The sequence below is a fragment of the Episyrphus balteatus genome, chromosome 1, assembly GCF_945859705.1.
Source record: "Episyrphus balteatus chromosome 1, idEpiBalt1.1, whole genome shotgun sequence".
NCBI lineage: Eukaryota > Metazoa > Arthropoda > Insecta > Diptera > Syrphidae > Episyrphus > Episyrphus balteatus.
The window spans coordinates 116,942,508-116,964,821 of NC_079134.1; the positions used below are offsets into that span (position 1 = coordinate 116,942,508).

The 22,314-nt window shown below is 31.3% G+C and overlaps 2 protein-coding genes across 3 annotated transcripts; one reads left to right on the plus strand and one right to left on the minus strand.

The window, feature by feature from the left end:
* Positions 1 to 1,515: 1,515 nt before the first annotated feature.
* LOC129921523 (UPF0545 protein C22orf39 homolog) lies at positions 1,516 to 2,203 on the minus strand. Its single transcript, XM_056003385.1, has 2 exons — positions 2,023 to 2,203; positions 1,516 to 1,961 (listed from the first exon to the last, which is right to left on the minus strand). The coding sequence occupies exons 1-2, from the start codon at positions 2,086 to 2,088 to the stop codon at positions 1,566 to 1,568; spliced, it is 462 nt and encodes a 153-aa protein (XP_055859360.1). The 5' UTR covers positions 2,089 to 2,203; the 3' UTR covers positions 1,516 to 1,565.
* Positions 2,204 to 3,383: 1,180 nt separating this feature from the next.
* LOC129921093 (glucose-6-phosphate exchanger SLC37A2) lies at positions 3,384 to 19,597 on the plus strand. 2 transcript variants are annotated; one of them, XM_056002751.1, is made up of 8 exons: positions 3,384 to 3,845; positions 9,467 to 9,615; positions 10,306 to 10,865; positions 10,956 to 10,997; positions 13,257 to 13,458; positions 18,657 to 18,805; positions 18,859 to 19,060; positions 19,124 to 19,597. In XM_056002751.1, the coding sequence occupies exons 1-8, from the start codon at positions 3,724 to 3,726 to the stop codon at positions 19,282 to 19,284; spliced, it is 1,587 nt and encodes a 528-aa protein (XP_055858726.1). In that variant the 5' UTR covers positions 3,384 to 3,723; the 3' UTR covers positions 19,285 to 19,597. The 2 variants fall into 2 exon arrangements, with proteins under 2 accessions (XP_055858726.1, XP_055858727.1); XM_056002752.1 differs by lacking the exon at positions 10,956 to 10,997.
* The last annotated feature ends 2,717 nt before the right edge of the window (positions 19,598 to 22,314 follow it).

The window sequence follows — 22,314 nt, forward strand, 5'->3', positions numbered from 1 at the left end:
GGAAAATTTGTAAACCGTGTTACATTAGGGTGGCACAAAAAAAAACATATTTTCTTCATTTTTAATAGAGGAATAAATAAACGAATGGTTCACATTTGAAACAAATTGTCTATGGATAAAAATATTTTTAATTGGGCGTTGAAAAAAATTTTGTTTGCGTTAAAAAAAATTAGTTTTAGTGCACAAAATGTTTGTGAAGTGCGTTTTTTGCTATAGTAATATTAAATTCAAATTAGTTAAATCGATTTTAGTTGAATTCTAAGTGTAAATTAATGTGAAATATACCATTTTTCTGAGCCCCGTAATGCATAAATACCCAATTTTACATTTTATTTATTTAATGAACCATGTTTTACAAACTTCCTCTGCAGTGAAAATTAATTTGGTTTTTCAATTAAAATTTTTGAACCACCCTAATGGAAATTTTTTTCTTCGATAATTTGGTCAAAATAATATCTACGTTGAATTTTTTGGAATTCCACAAGAAACTGTAGAAGATAACATTTTTTAGAGCCACCCTAATACGAAAAAAATGGCTGAACTTTCCTTTAGGGTCTCACGAATTTTAATACGCGAATAATTTTATGTGAAAGATTAATGACTAAAAGTAATAAAAATAACAATTTTAAAGTTAGGAAACGTGTATTTATATTTTTAATTAATTTTTTAAAGTTCATTTTTGTCATACAAAATGCATGCAAATGACGACCGCGAAGAAAAAAAAAATTTTTTTTTGAAGTTCTTTTTACATACCCAAACTTGTCCCCACCTCAAATCCTATAGTTAGCCCAAGCAGGGGGGTTGCAGGGGGCCAGCATGCCCCCCCATACGCATCTCACTTTTATACGCCTCAAACTTCAAATTCTTCGTGGTCGTCATTTGCATACATTTTGTATGAAAAATTTAAATATTTATTTTTCAATCATACTTAGGGGTGTTTCCTAACCTTAATATTTTAAAGGTATTCTATTGAGACCCTAAGCTCACTGTAAAAAATAAAATCACAACTCTAGGCGTGCGACCCTAATGGAAAGTCGCCCCAAAAAAATTAATTTAAACTCATTATCTGAAAAAGACGTTTATGAAAACACCCGTTCTTTTTGATGATCTGGTGAGGAAATCTCTTTTTCTTTTCTAGCCCCAGTTCCAGTTCCTTTCTTGAGTGGAATTAGATCTAGAAAAAAACCCATTGCTGTTGTAGGGCATGTTCTCATTGCCCCGGTGATGCAGATACAAACAGATACTCTATCTAGTGATTTCCTAGTCGTTGAAAGATCGGTTCCTCATTCTAAACTTTTGGTTTGGTTATGGCATCGATAAGGGAAAGATATGAAGTAAACATATTTGTGTTGATGTTCACTTTGGTTGGCATAATAACCTACAAAATATATTCAAATGGAAATACGGATTTCGGGCACAATTAAAACAGTTCAAATATAGATAATACCAACATGAATAAGAACTTTATCCAAAATGTTTGCCCCATAACCCAGATTATTGAAAGATGCTTTCGAGTTCAATGCTAACAAGCTATAGTAAGTTAAAATTTATTTCCACAATTTTACCTACATAACCAAACAGTAGGAGCTATCTGCCGCTTCAGGTATTGCACCGGCTATTTCATTTGCTTTCACTTCCAAATATGTATTTTCATTCTTTTTTGCAAGCCACTCTGGTAAGGGCTTTGCCCAGTCTTCAGGTGGACTCTGACGTTTCTTCCAAGTTGTGTTTGCATAATGGGCTTTTAGGCGTTTTTGTCTACGTTCTTCTTCGCTTTGTACAACTGCTGCACCGGCTTTGATATCATTGCAATTTGAGTCCTTGTACCTGACACAGTTTTCATAATCTGTCAACCATTGACTGCAATCAACTGATTCTCCATGAACAAAATATTGGTGAAATCTCGCTTTAATGCTTGTGCAATCACTGTATTCTTCCTTGTACATATTGCATGGACGTATCTTCAAAACAAGTATATCAAGATGAAACTATTAAATGTGGCTATTAAAACATAAGACATACCGCCCAAGCATCTTTGAGATCTTTATTATTGTTGTTAGAATCAATTTCTTCTGAGTTTTTTGACATACTTTTTGTGTTATATGATTAAAGTCGAGTTTTTCTAAAAGTACTTTTTTTCCAAAAAGCACGCACCTATTTTCAATTCAACAGCTGATTTTATTATTTTTTTTTTGACATACAAAATCAGTGGAAGCGTTCAGTGTGCCAAATCCTTCCCATCGAATGAAGGCGTTCATATTTTTATCTTTAGCCTTTTATCCAGATGTCAATGGGTGCGTTCACGTAACTATCTTAAGCTATACGGATATCTTTGTTCACGTACAGATCCAAGGGTATCCGGATACCTTTGTGTTGTTGTAATCCCATATAAAATCTCCAAAGGAGGATACCAAAGGTATCCTAAAAATGTCTGGATTCTCGTGTATTTTATGGGAGATTTGATGAACAGCTGATTCGTGTTCACAAACGTATCGGATACTTAGGTATCTTGGATAGGGTATCTGTGCATACGTGAACGCACCCTTTGTGTTGTTGCCATCCCATGTTGTATCACAGCTGATCGTGAATTTCAAAGGTATCCTAAAAATTTTCTATCTTATTGGGTGCGTCCACGTACCGATCCAAGGGTATCTGGATACCTTTGTGTTGTTGTAATCCCATATAAAAACTCAGCTGATCGTAAACATGTGTTGAGAAGCAAAAAAATCCAAAGGTATCCTAAAAATTTCTGATTTTTTCGTGTTCACAAGCGTAACGGTGTCGCAGAATTAAAATAATTAAAACGTCAAACGAAAACCTGAAAATTTCCGGTGGGAACACATTTGAAGTTTTCAAAATTTTTTTGCTGAAAACCGTGTTTTGGGTTTGGTGGGGAAAGGCTATAAGTAATTAATGATTCATATAGATCATGATTACAAAATAAAACGATATGGATCAATATGAATGCAGATTTGTTTGTTTATCTCTTTTTCGCTCATGTTTGTTGATTATCTGATTCATGCTCCATCACTTATTTTTTCCCTACCAACGTACAAAAGCAAATGATCCCGATAGAGAGCAGGATGACGTATTGCTGTTGTTTTGCGTGTAATATTGATCCTGATCTAGATCCACATGCATAGTAAAAGATGGCTGAAGAACTATGTATTTTTTTTTATACTTGAATATTTCTGAAAAGCTTTTTTTTTCATCTGGCAGTACCTTTGGGGATATCCGATGAAAATGTTAACCAAATATTGATTAAAAAGAACGCATCCCTTCATCAGTCATCAGTTTTGCTTTCTAGTTGATTTCGTATGTGTTTTTTTTGTTGACGTTTTCCTTTCCACGTATTTTCCTAATTTCTAGTTGCTGCTGTCGCTCAACGGAAAACGGAGTCTTGTTAATTTCTTTTATAAACTATTCAAAATCAAACAGAAAACTCTCATCAAAATAAAAAAGTTGCATTTGTTTGGATTTAAATAAAAATAAAAAAAAAAAGAAAATAACCTTGACTTGTCTGCTTGAGTCAGCAGAAGTCTTTGCCAGCAGTGCAATAGGCGAATCAACAAATTGTGGGAGCGAAACGCGTGTTCCTTATGTTTAGAAATTTATTTATGTTAATCGTATCAGTGATTAGTTATATCTCCATTCATGATTAATGAAACTCTATAGTAAATAAAAAGAAGACAATCTTGAGTTTCAAATGCAAGTGGAATTCTGATGATTCCTCATAAAACAAGAAAAATGTCTACAAGCTACAATGATATTCCTTTCGGTGTAAAAACTATTTTAAAACTATCACAAAAATGCTGTCCCAGAGCAATATTTCCAAAGTTTTTTCTGTAAGTATTTTTTATGTTGAACCTAATTCATCATCAAACCTTATCTCTTATTTTATTTATCTGAAATTTATAAATGACCAAATGTTGGTTCTATTGTTGGATATATAGAGTCGAGTCAACAAATTATAATGTGCAAACAAAGGAAATTCCTAATTCGTTGTTGTTGTTTCTTATACAATATTTATATAGAATACACAGTGCATTTTATTTGATATGTGTAATTGATGCATAAAGCAGAACTGCTCGTATTACTTATATTTGATACGAACCAAAAACTATTCAAATCTGTAGAAGGGAGAACGGAGGAGCAATTTAATTGTGTAGCAATGTGTTTTCGTTCCAAAATGATAACAATAACTGAAGACTGTCTTGTATGGTTTTGGCAAAATACACTTGCTCAAAATTAACGCACACTTTATTCTTCTTTAGTTATACCCCTTATCTTATTTAAAATGGCTTTAAAATTTGTTGGTGTATTTTTTTTGTTTGCTTATTGCTTAGCAAGTCGAAAAAATGCTATACTGCAACAGTCTTATCAACCAAAAAAAAAAAATGAACCAATTTTAGCAATTCAAGTTCTGAAAAATAATAATAATTTTGTTTTTTAAGAAAAAAATATATAAAAAAAAAATGGAAGCACGTGACACGTTCTTTCCAATAATTTTATTCAATACTCAGTATTGTAATTAGTAAAATAGGTCGTTTCAAATCAAAAGTCCTGACTCGGAGTTTATTTTCTCCCTTCCAATAAAATTGAGAACAAAATAAACAAAAAACTCAATTTTATTGGCTCATTTCGACAAATCAACTCAAAAATAACAACAAATCATGCTTGTTTGAATGAAAGAAATGCTAGAGAAAAAATAAACAAACGAAAAATCTGAATTTGTTTATTAATGATTTCTATGGTGACGACTCCAAAATAATTGAAAAATAAAAATAAGATATTTACTGGCCAATTATACAAATGAAAAGATGTGAATAGAATTTTGAGTTATGAATTGCTATCATATGTACTGGACATTTCTGGTCCATCTTCGGCTTGTCCTATAACAATATCTTCGGCAAAGTAATGCCAACTGCCTTCAAATGATAAATAATTAAATAATTGTATGTTTTTTTTGTAAAGCCCGCGAATATGGAGTGATGAAAGCCCGGGAGGCTTGCCTCTGCTTTCTGAGGCTAACCCAGTGAATCTCACAAACTGATCAATAAATTAAAATAGGGATATCAAGAACTGTTCTTTATTATTTTATCGTAATTTTAGAAAAAGTTCAGCTGCCTCATAAATGCTTCCTTCCAGTAAGCAAATGAGTTTTTTTTATTTTTGCTCAATTTTCCATGGGACTTTTGATTTGAAACGACCTAGGTCGTTTCAAATCAAAAGTCCTGACTCAGAGTTTATTTTCTCCATTCCAATAAAATTGAGAACAAAATAAACAAAAAACTCAATTTTATTGACTCATTGCGACAAATCAACTCAAAAATAACAACAAATCATGCTTGTTTGAATGAAAGAAATGCTAGAGAAAAAATAAACAAATGAAAAATCTGAATTTGTTTATTAATGATTTCTATGGTGACGACTCCAAAATAATTGAAAAATAAAAATAAGATATTTACTGGCCAATTATACAAATGAAAAGATGTGAATAGAATTTTGAGTTATGAATTGCTATCATATATACTGGACATTTCTGGTCCATCTTCGGCTTGTCCTATAACAATATCTTCGGCAAAGTTATCCCAACTGCCTTCAAATGATAAATAATTAAATAATTGTATGTTTTTTTGTATTGCCCGCGGATATGGAGTGATGCAAGCCCGGGAGACTTGCCTCCGCTTTTTCACAGACGGATCAATTAATTAAAATAGGGATATCAAGAACTGTTCTTCATTATTTTTTCTTAATTTTAGAAAAAGTTCAGCTGCCTTATAAATGCTTCTTTCCAGTAAGCGAATTAGTTTGTTTTATTTTTGCTCAATTTTCCATGGGACTTTTGATTTGAAACGACCTATAATAGGACTTTTCTGTAAAATAAATAGGATGTGCGTTAAATTTAAGCAGGAGCGTACATAAAAAAGAACTACCTATAAAATGTCTCAGGATATAACTAAAATTCTTATGGGAAGATCTAGAACACAAATAAGATGAAAATGAATACCTAATTTATAAAGACCTAGGTGTTTTGAAAAATACAGGGTGTCCCACAGTCACCGCCCCAAACGAAAACCATGGATTCCTGAGGTCATTTTAAGTCGAAAAACTTAAGAGGTAATTTTCTCGTTTTCGTCCCGTTTTCGAGTTACCACGGTTTTTATGATTTTTGTTCTCTTTTCCCTTATCTAGCTTTATCTTTGCCAAACTACGTTTGATTTGAAAAATTTTTTTTACAACCAATCAAGAATTTATTACAGTTTTAGTTTGTCTCAAAACTTTTTTTTCTGCAGACAACCGTTTCTCCACAATTTTGCATCAAACACAATTTTCCTCGTTTTTTAAGTTGTTTTTTACACTTTCATATCATTTAAGTCAAAAAAACACGTTAATGAGTATTAACTTTTTGTGCTTTTTACTAAAGCCCAGTTTATTTTCATAAAAAAAAATGAGTTTTATTTCATAAAAAAGGCTACTGAAATTAATTAAAAAAAATAAACAAACTGAGTGAATTAAAAAAAAAATAATTTTTAAATACAAAATTTATTTAAATGAATTAAAACTTTTTCTGAGCTTTATTTATTTGTTCTTTTCTTAACCACAATAGCTCAGAAAAAGTTTTTAATTCATTTAAATTAATTTTTTATTTAAAAATTATTTTTTTTTAATTCACTCAGATTGTTTATTTTTTTTTAATTAATTTCAGTAGCCTTTTTTATGAAATAAAACTTATTTTTTTTATGAAAATAAACTGGGCTTTAATAAAAAGCACAAAAAGTTAATACTCATTAACGTGTTTTTTTGACTTAAATGATATGAAAGTGTAAAAAACAACTTAAAAAACGAGGAAAATTGTGTTTGATGCAAAATTGTGGAGAAACGGTTGTCCGCAGAAAAAAAAGTTTTGAGACAAACTAAAACTGTAATAAATTCTTGTTTGGTTGTAAAAAAAATTTTTCAAATCAAACGTAGTTTGGCAAAGATAAAGCTAGATAAGGGAAAAGAGAACAAAAATCATAAAAACCGTGGTAACTCGAAAACGGGACGAAAACGAGAAAATTACCTCTTAAGTTTTTCGACTTAAAATGACCTCAGGAATCCATGGTTTTCGTTTGGGGCGGTGACTGTGGGACACCCTGTATATGTTTATTTATCAAACATTTTCCCTCGGTCGAAGTATCCAACTATGTAGTTCTTATTGGCAACTACTAGAATATTTCTATCAACTGATTATTATGACCTTTTTACAGGAAAATAATCTGTTTTGTATGATGTATCTTGATTAATTCAATTTATGGGGCGGTTGATCTTTATGTACCTAAAAAACATATCATATCGAATTCTAAACATCAATGGTTCAATTATCGGCTATACAATTTAAACAATAAGAAAAACAAAAAATACAAGTTATTTCGAAAATCCAATTTCTGACCGCATTAACTGTCCAGTTAATATAGCAAACCTTTGCATAAGTAAATTTCATGCCATGGAAGCTTTACATAGTCTGAAATTGGACAAGCAACCCGGTCCTGATGGTATATCTCCGGTTTTCGTTAAAAAATGTTTCAGCGCTCTTTGCTTGCATTTGACATTTTTTTTAATGCCTCACTTAAAGAAGGTGTTTTTTTTAATTTTGAATTTTTTTTTATAATTTCAATTCATAATAAAACATAATGTAAAAAATTATCGAATAATTTGTAAACTTTTCGCTTTTCCTAAACTTTTCGAAAAACATTATTATTAAAAAATTATGTTTCTTTCTAGAAGGTATAATTTCACCTCATCTATATAAAACCATATGGATGAGGTGAAATTATACCTGGCAAATTTAACACAACAAATCTTACGATTTCTTTCAATAGTGTTGTTAATTTCTTGGAAAGTGATTTTTAATGTGACGTTATCTACACAGACTTAAACAAAGCTTTCGATCGAGCAAATTATTATATCTTGATGAACAAATTAAATATTTCCAGAAATTCTGTACCGTTTGCAACATTAGACTGATTCCATTTTATTAGTATTTGTTCAGTTTTAAAACATCAAAAAAGAACTTTTCTCGGGGAAAATAGCTTAAGAATGCAAGAAACAATTTCTATATTATTAAATGGTTCAAATTGGAAGCTATTATACCTACTGCTTTTTAAACTGAATTTATAAGTATAGAATACTAATGACTGAATTCGTTTAGATCAATTCATTTAAATTTCATAAAGTAAAATTACCTCATTAAATTTTCCAACTGAACTATGTCAAAGCTTTACAATTCTTTATTAAGCCGTTTGCTGAATCGAATCTTTTAAGTTCAACATAAATCCTTATGTGACAGTTTGCGCAGAGAAAAAAAGTAGAGAATAAGAGTTTATGATCAACATAAAAATTATTCAGGTTTCGTATCAGCAAATGGCCCTTACTTACTTAGTTTAGATTTTTATTTCATTATTTATATCTTATAACTTAGTCATTGTATATGGTTAAGCCCCTATGTGCCAACAAAATTTTGTATCAATCAATGTATGTATCTTAGCAATAATTTTAAATCAATCACAAAAAAATATAACTTTAAAAAAAGCCAAGTTCTCCTATGATAAAATTATGCTGGAACAAAAAGTTCTGAGATGTAGTGTAAAGTTTGGTTTTAAATTTGTATCAATTAAATTTTGATTATTCTCTTGAAAATTTTTCTTTAATTACCTATTTATACAGTTATTTGAAAAATTTCCATGTAAACAATCAAAATTTTATTGATACAAATTTAAAACTAAACTTAAGAACTTGGCACACTTTTACATCGTACTTTTTGTGCCAGAATAATTTTATCATAGGAGAACTTGGCTTTTTTTTAAGTTATATTTTTTGTTGTGATTTTACTACTTTTTGCAAGGCATTAGATTCTAGCAAGCTATACAATTCAATTATAATTGATGAAAATTCAGTGAAAATGAGCGGTACCACGCCCCCTGCCTAAAATTCTTAAATTTTAGTTTTTTCATTTGTATAAACTACCAGCTCTACAATTCTGCCAAGTTTCAAGATTCTGCAATAATCAGAAGTGTTCTAAAATAATTGATTAAAAATCAGTGCAAATGGGTGGTTACCACGCCCCCTGAATTGAAAATCTCAAATTTTCGTGTAGTGTGTAGTGCCAAAGTTGCTAGAGAACTTGGCTGAGCACTACCGTGCCGCTTGATTATAAATAGCAAGTTTAATAAACCAAAATTGAAATCGAACAATAAAGATTCAACTCTTAAATAATGGAATAAAATGGTTACTGCGCTTTCGACTGCACTTCAAATTTTGTTGGTGTTTCATAAAAAGCATAATTACAATGGAAAAAAAATATTTTTACTATGACTTCTTTAAAATTTGACGATAATCCCGAGGCTTTCTCGGAGCTTTTTAAAATTCTCTTTGTTATGTGTCTGTTATTTGAGTACAATAAAACTAATTATTATGCTTACAGGTTCAAATCCTCAATTCTAGTGCTAACGTATCTCTCCTATACGTGCTATCACATGACCAGAAAGCCAATTTCTGTCGTTAAATCCGTCCTGCACATAAATCACACAAATCCAGACAACACCACAACAGAAGGTGGCTATGCACCGTTTCGTAAGTGAAAATGATTACACCGGCACACAAAATAAAAAAAGTGTCATGTACCAGGAACCAGACCTATATGTTTTTAGGCACGCTGAATCCGAATTTCAAATCCGTTTGGCCCGGTCACCCTCCAGTTTTGAGCTGTGACTGCATTTTGTTTGGATTTTTATGACTTTTTTGGAGTTTTTTGCATTTTTCTCAAAACTGAAGGGTGTTTGGGCAAAACGGACTTGAAATTCGAATTCAGCGGGTCCAAAAACATATAGAAAGATAGGTCTGGTTCCTGGTACATGGAACTTTTTTTTTTGTGTGCCGGGGATGAAAGCGACATTTGGCGACAGTGCCAGCACACCAAAAAAAAAGTTGAATGTACCAGGAACAAGACCTATCTTTCTATATGTTTTTGGACCCTCTGAATCCGAATTTCAAGTCCGTTTTGCCCGGTCACCCTCCAGTTTTGAGAAAAATGTAAAAAAGACCCCAAAAACGGCAAAAAAACTTCCTTTTTTTTTAGTTTTTCGCATTTTACTCAAAACTGGGAGTGACAGGGCCAAACGGACTTGAAATTCGGATTCAGCGTGCCCAAAACAATATAGAAAGATAGGTCTGGTTCCTGGTACATGACACTTTTTTTATTTTGTGTGCCGGTGTTATTTGAATAATTTATTGTAATTTATCAAATATTTTTCTTTTTTAAAGATGGACATGATGCTCAAACACTTTTTGGAGCCTTAGATTCGGCTTTTCTCTTTTCCTACGCAGCAGCAATGTTTGCCTCAGGTTTCGTTGCCGAACGTGTATCACTTCGTTATTTTCTTGCTTTTGGAATGATGCTATCAGGCATTTTCTCGTATCTCTTTGGAATTGCCAAAACGTATAACATTCACAGCCTATGGTACTTCCTGATTATACAAGCGTGTGCGGGTATTGTTCAAACAACAGGTTGGCCCGGTGTTGTAACTGTTGTCGGTCGTTGGTTTGGCAAATCGAAACGTGGACTTATATTTGGAATCTGGAACAGTCACACTTCGATTGGAAATATTCTTGGTTCTTTGATTGCAGCACACTACGTTGAAAGTGATTGGTCAATGTCGTTTATTGTTCCCGGTGTTATAGCTGCTGTGTTGGGTTTTATGATATTTTTGTTTCTTGTCGATTCTCCTGAACAAGCTGGTTTTCACCAGAGACCATCAATTGATGACCGAATATCAAATTCTTCTGATATTGAAGATGGAGCTGCTGCTGATTTTCGAAATGCGGTAAGTTTATTTTTGTATTTAGATATTAAAATTTAAACACTGACATCCCAAGAATGCTATAAAGTGACAACGTTTTTATTTTATTATTAGGCTGGTATCGAGAATCTATCTAACATAATCAATGTGGATTCTGTAAGTGCATGTCTGTATTAAAAAAAAAAAAAACATGATTGTTGTGTCAAACGTCTAATTTGTAAATGTTCTATTAGTGTGTTGGTAAAGGAAATTAATCAAAAATTTATACAAGAGATAAGAATTTAGGTTTACATTTACATATTTATGTGTTATTCTTTGTTGAAATTCCTTTTTAAGATTCAAAATGTCGTTAACATAACATTTGAGGTTAAATGATGGTGCAGATTCAACTTTTGTTACAAATTGTGTCGTATTTAACAATTATAAACCCAGTCAATTATTCTAAACATTTTGTGCTGCTTAAATTAAAAACACATTCAATTTGAAATTATGTTTTCCTACAGAAAAGGGTGCCAATTTAGTTACCGGATTGTATTAAAATGGGCGCATTCACTAATCTAGTACCTACGTAGTCGAAATTTAACTAGCTTTTGGAATGAAAAATTGCACTACAAAGCTAGTCAAGCCTAAATTGTCATATTTCACTAATGCAAACATAATGAAATAAGAAACATTTGTGTCTTGAGATCTTCAAATTAATATTTGTTGCATATTTCTTCTTGATCTTCAAAATCGTAATTTGTATTAGAACCCAAAATTAGTTTCATTTTTAAATTTTCTTCTTGAAATTCCATTAAAAAAGTCTTCGAAATTTCAAAATTAAGGAAGTATGATAGATACTGATAACGGTTTTACAGGAAAAACGTAATCTTTTTTCCCTGTTCAAAGAAATATAAAACGAAAATCTATTTTGTTTTAAGGCAATAACATTGTGTTTTTAAGATTTTTTTTAACCATTCATAAAGAAATAATGGACAAAGAAAATAATCTTGGCGTAATACCATAAAATTAACGATTTTATTTTAAAATCATAGGGTCACATACAGTCTGAAAATTACTTCTTAAACTATTAAAGAATACGTCGGAAATGTGAAATATTAGACGTTGTCATGGTTACCACAAATCCGAGACCTCGATTTGTTTAAAAATCTTTTTCAACATTGAAATAATGGTCAATTCAATATGAAAATCATAAATCCATCACTGGTTAACTTTGGAATTGGAATAATCTGAAACAGGATGTTTCTTCAAAATTTCACTGAGGATTCATTCCATAACGTGATTATCGCCAAACGATATTGGGGGTGGTGATTTCCATAACTTCGACAGCATTTTATTTTCCTCTCCATAAACTCATGAGTACAAGCACCCTAAAGTAAAGTATGCAATTTTATGATGACAAACGTAGTGCTGGAATAACGGAGAGCATTGCCTATGACTATAGTGGCAGTGGATGTAGTGCTTGATTTGTAACCTCGAGATGTCGGTTCGAGCCCTACCTTAGGCGAAATTCTTTTATTTATCCCCCAGCTTGGGGTCAACCCGTGGGATTATATGAGACAATAACCATCTTATTCTCAATTCACTGTACCAAGACAAATTCTTTCCTATCTTTCTATTCCTTCTAACTAGTGCCGTGCAGTATGTTTTTAAAAGACTTTAGGTCTTAAAGGCATATAGTTTAAAAAAAAAAAAAAAATGAATGAAATGAAACGATATCGTATCGTTTACGATATGGATTTGGCTCTAGTGGAATATTAAGCATTGAGTACCTTGGTTCACAGTAAAGACAGTGTTCAAAAACTCGCATTTATGTTTTGAAAACAAAAATCAAATTTTTTCCTTACAAAATGGCTTATGCTCTTGTAGCATTAGAAATTACAATAGACCAAGTTTTTTTTTGTGGTACGACATGTGTCATATGTATGACAATCCGTGAAGGATCAAGGTAAAGAGACTTAAAACACAATGCCAAACTCGAACGGCTAAACAGAGATGTCAATGATCCTCTTGGAGGCTTTGTCAATTCCTCGCAAGAGGATGGATGATAGTACATCGCACTAACCACCGTCAAGTAAGGTTTTTAAATAACTAACGGTTAACAAGTATTCACTACTACATATATATATTTGGCAAAAGTTCCGGAAAAAATTAACTTTTGAGTAGTAAACAAGTTTTTCCCGAAAAAAAAATTAAATAAAAGCCATTTATGTAAAACCTTATACTACCTACACTTAGAACCGTTTGCTGAATCGAAACTTAAGCATTTATATTCTACATAAATTCTTATGTGACAGTTTACGCAGAGAAAAGAGTAGAGAATATGAGTTTCTTTTCAGCAAATGGCCCTTAAATGCTCAAAATGAAATAAACACCCCTTATGTAATTTTTAATTTTATTATTTTACACAAACAGGAAGTGAGCTACCGGCCAACGGAAAGAACACCTATTCTGGAGAGATCACATTCTCTGAATTCTTCCCAGGATCGAAGACCTATAGGATTAATCGGTGCACTTAGCATACCGGGAGTAATTGACTTTTCTTTGTGCTTATTCTTTTCCAAACTCGTAAGCTACACCTTCTTGTATTGGCTGCCACTATACATTCAATCGTCAAGTAAGTTGCATTTTCATTAACTAGATCTATATTACACATAAAAACACATAGACCAGAGCCAATCCGGTTTTCAGAGGGCAAAAGTTTAACAAATTATTAGCAGCATAAGGATGGTGGGAAAATTTAGGATAAATGGTATATGAAAGGGGAAAAATAAATTGCCCACAAAAAAATTGGGGGAAAGAGGGTGGGTAGGCGAAAAAGTGGGGTGGGTGTCAAAAATCATGGTTTTTTACGATTTCTGTCAAAATTAGACGTCCTATCGAAAAAAGTCAAATACAAAAGTTGTAGGTAGTATAAATGTCTACAACTTTTACTCAAACAATTTTTTTCTATAACCTCAAAAATATTGAAAAAAATGCAAAAATACGATTTTTTGATTTTTTATTTTTATCTTGTACAAAAATGGTTAGATTTTAACAAAACTTGGTTAAAAACTACTTTGTTATGTTTTCTATCTACTAAAAGTGTTTTTTGAGCAAAAAGTGAATTTTTGGATTTTTGACGAATTTTATTTGAAAAAATAGCCTATTTTTCAATCAAAAAAGTTACTGAAAAAATTTTTGATTATTGAAAATTTTGGAGTGCAATTATTTAGCTTTAACCCGTTTTCTAAAGATTGTGTGGAAAAACTATACTTTTGTTTTAGAAAATATTGAGAAAAACTGAAAAAGACGAAAAAACGATTTTTAAGATTGATTTTTCCGTAAATGACAGTAGTATTAGCGAGAAATAATTTTCCATAGAAACCAAATTATACTTTTCTAATGGTCATTGACCTTTTTAATTTGAATCAAGCATTAGAATAGCTCTAACGTGCAAAGTTTTTGAGATATTGAATTTTGAACCTCCCAAACAATATTTTTCTGATTTTTGGCATAGTAGGTAATATGACAAAAACGTGATGTGATAGAATTTTTCTGACGGATTCAAGCTCAGCGCACAAAAAACCATTAGAAAAATATACTTTGATTTCTATAAAAAAACAATTTTTTGACTAGTGAAATCAAACAAGGCATTCGATTTTATCTGCCCTGGTTGATTTCACTAGTCAAAAAATAATAAAAAATAATATTACTGTCATTTACGGAAAAATCAATCTTAAAAATCGTTTTTTTGTCTTTTTCAGTTTTTCTCAATATTTTCTAAAACAAAAGTATAGTTTTTCCACACAATCTTTAGAAAACGGTTTTAAGCTAAATATGTAATTGCATTCCAAAATTTTCAAAAATCAAAAATTTTTTCGGTAACTTTTTTGATTGAAAAATAGGCTATTTTTTCAAATTAAATTCGTCAAAAATCCAAAAACTCACTTTTTGTTCAAAAAACATTTTTAATAGATAGAAAACATAACAAAGTAGTTTTTAACCAAGTTTTGTTAAAATCCAACCATTTTTGTAAAAGATAAAAATAAAAAATAAAAAAATCGTATTTCTGCATTTTTTCCAATATTTTTGAGGTTATAGAAAAAAATTTTTTGAGTAAAAGTTGTAGACATTTATACTACCTACAACTTTTGCATTTGACTTTTTTCGATAGGACGTCTAATTTTGACAGAAATCGTATAAAAACCATGATTTTTGACACCCACCCCCTTTCCCCCAATTTTTTTGTGGGCAATTTATTTTTCCCCTTTCATATACCATTTATCCTAAATTTTCCCACCATCCTTATGCTGCTAATATTTTTTTTATTTTCAAAAATTATTGGCACTGGTCTAACATGTCAATACTTAAACAAGAATTTTATTTTACCCTTTTTCATTAACTTAGCAAGGAATTATATTATTTTTTCTTTTATTTGAAAGGCATAGGTAGTGTCCCTATCACAGTTAAGTGCTTATATTAGAGAGCTGGCAGCAGATTTCTTGCTTAAGTGGTAACCGATTTGTATTATTATTACAAGGAGGTCCATTTATAGCGAAACCAAACATGTAAGTCTGCCGGCTTTTATCGGCGCCCATTCTGAGACAAAGTGCAATAACACTGCATTTCCTTATGTTTGTTGTCGCTATAAAAGGACCTCTTTGTAATAATAATATAAATCGGTTACCTGTCGTGCAAGAAATCTGTTTCCAAATCTAAGACTAAATTACATATATATTTACCGAGCTTAAATTTATTCAAGCATTTCAGCAGAGTTGTTAGCAGCTTGAGCTAGAAAATAACATTTTCGTTTCCAACTTGACATGTATTATCTGTCACATTTTGCGCTTGAAAAAAAATTAGCTAAAATTTAGAGCGATTTGTGTATGGCCTTAAGACAAGCACCTGAGTGATTTCATCTTTCTGTTTCTGCTGGTTAGAATAATCTATAGCACAAAAGTTTACGGTTGAATTTCAACCGATAGGAGATACTAGTTACTGGTATACTGAGGTGCGTTCTTTTTCTAACAATAGTTAACTATTGTTGACTATCGTTAACTTTTATCGTTCCTAAACTACAAAATAGTTACGATTTGTAACTATTTGACAGATGAACATCGTTCCTAAACTCGTTTTGAAGTGTCAAATAGTTACAAATCGTAACTATTTCCAACTCGCCTCCATGATATGAGTTTAACATTCATGAGATTGTTGATGTGTCAAAGTGGATGTTTTGTTTAGAAAACGAACACAAAGTTTTTTTTTTTTTGAAATAATCGGAAAAAATAAAAATAAAAAGAGATTTTTGTAATTTTATGATGCGAGAGAATTTATTTTGATTAAAAAAACATGCTGCTAACAAGAGCATTTTAGCTCAGCTGCATCAGTTGTAAAGCAAATTTCACTTTTGTGCCCAACTAAGTAAACACAAATTTTACATGACCCTAATTCAATGAACCGTAGTGTAAAAAAAAAATGCACTACGACATATCGGCAAGTTACCTCAAAATTTGGTCTGTTCAATTCTCTTTTCTAAGTGGTATAACATTGTTGAGATTATTCCATAAATAACGGAAAAAAAAATATTTTTCTTAAGGGGTAATAACACCTTGTAAACCACGAAATCGAGCGTCATTTTCATCACCGTATAAAACAACGAAGAAATATTATTTTCTTTTGGTGTTTGTTTAGTTTAATTAAGTATATTAATAGGTAACAGAATAGGCTTATGTTAAATTTTTTAATGATGTGAAATTTTTTAAATGGCGGTGTAGTTCAGGATGATAGTAAAATCCTGTGCTCCCATCGGGCGACCAACTAACTCCTACAGTTTTTAACCGATTGGGCTGAAATTTTGTGTGGAGCTTAAAAATACTATTCTCTAGTGAAGTGCGTAGGATTTTTTTGAAATATTAAAATTTAACGATTTTATGGTCTTTTTTTCAACGAATTTTGTTTTTGGAATGAAATAATTTTTTCAAACTAATGCCATTTCTTTAAAAAATAATATTTCAAAAAAACCCTACGTACTTAACTAGAGAATAGTATTTTTAAGCTCCACACAAAATTTCAGCCCAATCGGTTAAAAACTGTAGGAGTTAGTTGGTCGCCCGATGGGAGCACAGGATTTTACTATCATCCTGAACTACACCGCCATTTAAAAAATTTCACATCATTAAAAAATTTAACATTAGCCTATTCTGTTACCTATTAATATACTTAATTAAACTAAACAAACACGAAAAGAAAATAATATTTCTTCTTTGTTTTATACGCTGATGAATATGACGCTCGATTTCATGGTTTACAAGGTGTTATTACCCCTTAAGATATCCGACTTTTTTTATTAGGTAATTTTTCCATATTATTTCAGAACTGAATTTGCGTTTTTAGAAGTAGTGAAGTGCTGATTTTTTAAGAGAAATTTTCTTTAAAACTGATGCAGCTGAGTAAAAATTTTTGAATGCACTTGTTAGCAGGGCTATTCAAGGTTCCGTAGCAAAAGAAAAAATTGAGAAAACTTAAGATTGTAGTCATGGCACATGAAAGATCGTCACAAGGTGACCATTTTTTCGATTTTTTTTTTCGATTCTCATAACTCTCAAAATATAGGGTGCGATTTTTTTAATTATTTTTCTGATAACAGTCAACACCTAACCTATCTACCGTTTTCGTTTCGACGTTGACTTTTGGGACACCCTGTATACCGTCGGTTTAGAGTTAAAAACAGTTAAAACCTACTTTTACACTCCTAACGAATATATTAAAAAATAAGAGATTTCAAAATTTTGGAAACCATTATAAAGTTATTCTTTAGAACCCATACTACTTAGGGCCAGTTTTTCATGAGTCAGATAAAACTCAATTAGAGCTTTTTCCTCCTAGGACCTAGAATATTGATACTAGACAGAAATGTTAGACACGACGAGACACAACGCGACACGACGCGACACAACGCGACAAAACGCGACACGACGCTAAACATGACGCGATACGTCACGACGCGACACGACGCTGACTGGAAAGTTAGGCAAGAAAATTTTCCCTACAAATTTAGGGAAATTTTTTTTTCAACATGACAGCTTATTGTGTTTATTCACTGTGGTTTCGTATCGGTTACAGAATTAAATTTGTTTCCATCCATCAATTTCCGTTAAACGAGTTTCTATAAGATTGCATGAGTTTCCAAAACTTTGAATCCGTTTTTCTCAAAACTAGAATTTTGCTGATTCGTGGTTTTGGCTTGTGCTCATGAAAAATAAGTAAATTTAATCTATTTGTGTGAAAAACGAGTAAAAAGTGCATTATCAGTTATAACTTATTTTATTTATTTATAAAAGTAAAATGAAATTTGGTGGTAGCCCTATGCCATCTGTGAAATTCTGAAGTAAATTTCGAAATTCGGCACTAATGATATATCAAAACTAATTTATTGATTTAATATAGCTTTTTACGGCCTTTAATACAAACAAAAATTTTGGCGTTTCGTCCCGGTGAAGCTCACTTGGACTCATCACTTGACTTATCGTGAGACACCTTGTCAATACGCAAATTTTGTTTATATTTAGCTCAACTTACATAGATTTTTTAACAAAAAATGTGGTCTATATCCATCAAGATCAAGATTTTAATTATTAAAAGTTTGAAAAATCTAAAAGAATTGATAAGATTTGAAAGCTTTTTTATATTTTCATTTTTTAATCAGATTAGATTATTCATTTAAGAACTTTCTTATTAACTATTCCTTTAGATTGAGACTCTTCGACTCATAATATACTAAAATTACTTTGCCAGAATCTTGTACATATTAACTTCTATATTATTCTAATCTAGCTACATTGGGCGCTAGTTTAAGCGCTGATTTATCAACTGTATTTGACGTGGGAGGCATTATTGGAGCAATCACAGCTGGCATGATATCCGATTATACTGGAATGTCAGCAACAACATGTTCAATCATGCTATTTCTTGCTTGTCCAGTCGTAAGTTTAGCATTTTAAAATGTGAATTCAATTAAAGTTCCCTTGGTTTCTAGTTACTTCTTTATAATCATTATGGAGCTATTTCATTGACCATCAGTATTGGTTTACTGTTTTTGGGAGGAATTTTGGTTAATGGTCCATATGCTCTTATTACAACATCTGTAAGTGCTGAATTGGGTCAGCATAGTTCCTTGGAAGGAAATTCAAAAGCTTTGGCTACAGTTACAGCTATTATAGATGGCACTGGTTCAATTGGTATGTACATACATAATCTAATTCGAAAGTAAGCTTAAAAGTATTTTAATTATTTTTGTATAGGTGCTGCGGTAGGTCCATTGGTAGCAGGGATGATATCTAGCCAAGGATGGGAAAATGTTTTTTATATGTTAATATTTTCCAATGTAATTGCTATGACCATGCTTGCAAGATTGGTTATAAAGGAGTTATCTAAATTAAAAAGAAATACGCGAAGAGAATAATCGATAGGTCCCAAATAAAGTATCTTTGTTATAGATAGTGATATTTTCCATACAACTTAGTTATACATAATGTATGTATTAAAAATTATTGCTAAGAAATAAAAACAATATTCTGCTTACATGTTTATTCTAGCCAAAATTAGTTATGTAAGTAGAATTCTTTTTTTTTATCAAAAAAACAACGAGTTGAATAAAATTACATAATTTTTTTTTCTACGTCTTTCTACAAAACTACTATTTTTTGTAATGTTATTAGCACACTTTTGTTTAAATATAATTAAATGTAAATAAACACTTTTATACTATTTATTTACTCAGAAATGTTGTTCTTGAAATATTTATTACCTGCAACTATTTTGCAACCAAGTATTTTAATATTGGGAGAAGAGATTGGTGTTTAATTTCTTAATTAAGTTAAGATTTAAGTTCCTGCATCGGACCCTATTTGACCTTTTTTCGAAATAGGTCGAATCAGTGAACCAAAGCATAGCCCATTAAACAAATATACTTTCCGTATTCACACGCTGAGGTATCACAGCCCCCAACAGATATATGTATTAATATTTTTCTATTTTTGTTTATTATAGCTCAGGGAAATTAGTCAAAATATGGGCATGAAATCGCATTTTTCGCGGGACAAAATTTTTTTCATGAAATGTGTTCGGGTGGTTGTCCTTATCATAAAAGTCAATTTGTTGGCATAATTGGAGGTTGGGAACAGCCGCCATCTTGGAAAAGAGATTGGTATCGTTTTTATTGAATAGCTCCATTGTTATTCATTTTAACAAAAAATGACAAAGGTAAGACTTATTAACAATAAAATTATCTAAGAAATGATATACAAAACAATTCCGTGAGTTGATTAAATAAAATTTTATAGTTGGTCAAAGTGCGGGTTTGTATCGCAAGGTTGGGACAAAATGACATTTTTTCATATATCTGACGAACTTTTGATTTGTTTGGATAATTCTTCAAGAATGAATTGTAGTACTTCTAATTACCTATAAAATGAGCCCACAATCGTTATTTTCACCATCGTATTGTAGAAGTAATCTAACTCCGAAACTCTCCATGTACTAGTCAAAAGTAAGAAAAAAGCTGTTTTTTTGCTAGTAGGCCGAGAAAATTTTGGGAGTAGAGGTATAATCAAAATATAAGTACGCAGTTTTGCAGCCATACGCGTGTTAATGTCGATTTCAAAGGTCTGACAACTCTAATTTTGTGCTTTATACGGTTTTTGGGGGGTTAAATAACGTAAGTTTTCCAGTTAATGTGAATGGGCTAAATTTATACTATTTGAAATTATAAATATACAAGCTGATGCTCTATTATTTTTCCTAAATCTGGACACCTCAATCTCGGCTATGGGGTTAATAGAACTCACGATATAAGCTTTTTTAACTAACCATATCAGGCTTTTCAATTCAAATAAACAAACAAAAATCTAAACAAAAACAGCTTCTAAAACATAATCGTATAAACGGCTTATATATAGTTCTATTGGTCACATCCTCAAGATTGGGGTGTTCAGATTTAGGAAAAATAATAGAGCATCAGCTTGTATATTTATAATTTCAAATAGTATAAATTTAGCCCATTCACATTAACTGGAAAACTTACGTTATTTAACCCCCCAAAAACCGTATAAAGCACAAAATTAGAGTTGTCAGACCTTTGAAATCGACATTAACACGCGTATGGCTGCAAAACTGCGTACTTATATTTTGATTATACCTCTACTCCCAAAATTTTCTCGGCCTACTAGCAAAAAAAACAGCTTTTTTCTTACTTTTGACTAGTACATGGAGAGTTTCGGAGTTAGATTACTTCTACAATACGATGGTGACAATAACGATTGTGGGCTCATTTTATAGGTAATTAGAAGTACTACAATTCATTCTTGAAGAATTATCCAAACAAATCAAAAGTTCGTCAGATATATGAAAAAATGTCATTTTGTCCCAACCTTGCGATACAAACCCGCACTTTGACCAACTATAAAATTTTATTTAATCAACTCACGGAATTGTTTTGTATATCATTTCTTAGATAATTTTATTGTTAATAAGTCTTACCTTTGTCATTTTTTGTTAAAATGAATAACAATGGAGCTATTCAATAAAAACGATACCAATCTCTTTTCCAAGATGGCGGCTGTTCCCAACCTCCAATTATGCCAACAAATTGACTTTTATGATAAGGACAACCACCCGAACACATTCCATGAAAAAAATTTTGTCCCGCGAAAAATGCGATTTAAATTACTAATTTCCCTGGGCTATTAACTCATATTATTTTTAAATAATCAAAACAAAAAGAAAAACGATGAATAACATAAAATAAAAAAAATGGAAACTATAATAAAAGGGTCGTGCGTAGTTTAAAAAAAAAGTTTTTTGGGTTTTCTCAGACCCCAGTAGGTGCTTGGAGGGTTAAGACTTCTAAATGTTTTGACCAGTTGGAAATTCGATAAGCACTTTTTTCGAGCAATGGCCGCTATTCAATTAACTTTAACGTTGTCCTCCAGATTATTGCACTGCTAGATGCACTGATTACAAAACAATATTTAAAAACTCTGTAACAGCCCCGAAATCTAGAGTTAGGGGCAAAAAACTGTTTTTTTTGACCTTCACCCATTGAAAAGAATCTAGCTTCGTCAAATTTGTACCCATTTTAGATTTCTTTACAATTTTAGATAGCAGACATTTAGGCCCAATTTATTCACCCTCCATTAAATATTGCATTTCATCGTTTTAGTTAACAACGCCATTAAACTATTGACGCAATTAAATACACGCCATTAAATATTCTATTTATTCACTCTCCTTTAGTTAAATACTTTGTTTTTAATGGAAACTTTAAGTTTAAGACTCCGTTAAAAGATCCCAGAGAATTTTAATTTATTTTGATAAAAAAATCTGTCAAAAGCAAAATTTTGTCAAGTGAAACAGATATTATTTTTTTTACATTTAATGTCGTTTTCTTTCACTCTATTAAGGAGTACTCTAAATTATTACTCCTTTTTCTGGA

Bases quoted from the DNA above. Each gene is read 5' to 3' on its own strand.
- LOC129921523 (XM_056003385.1), bottom strand. From the start codon at position 2,088: ATGTCAAAAAACTCAGAAGAAATTGATTCTAACAACAATAATAAAGAT. The intron at 1,962-2,022 runs GTATGTCTTATG...CTTGTTTTGAAG, and splicing joins ATCTCAAAGATGCTTGGGCG to ATACGTCCATGCAATATGTA.
- LOC129921093 (XM_056002751.1), top strand. From the start codon at position 3,724: ATGATTCCTCATAAAACAAGAAAAATGTCTACAAGCTACAATGATATT. The intron at 3,846-9,466 runs GTAAGTATTTTT...TTATGCTTACAG, and splicing joins ATATTTCCAAAGTTTTTTCT to GTTCAAATCCTCAATTCTAG. The intron at 9,616-10,305 runs GTAAGTGAAAAT...TCTTTTTTAAAG, and splicing joins AGGTGGCTATGCACCGTTTC to ATGGACATGATGCTCAAACA.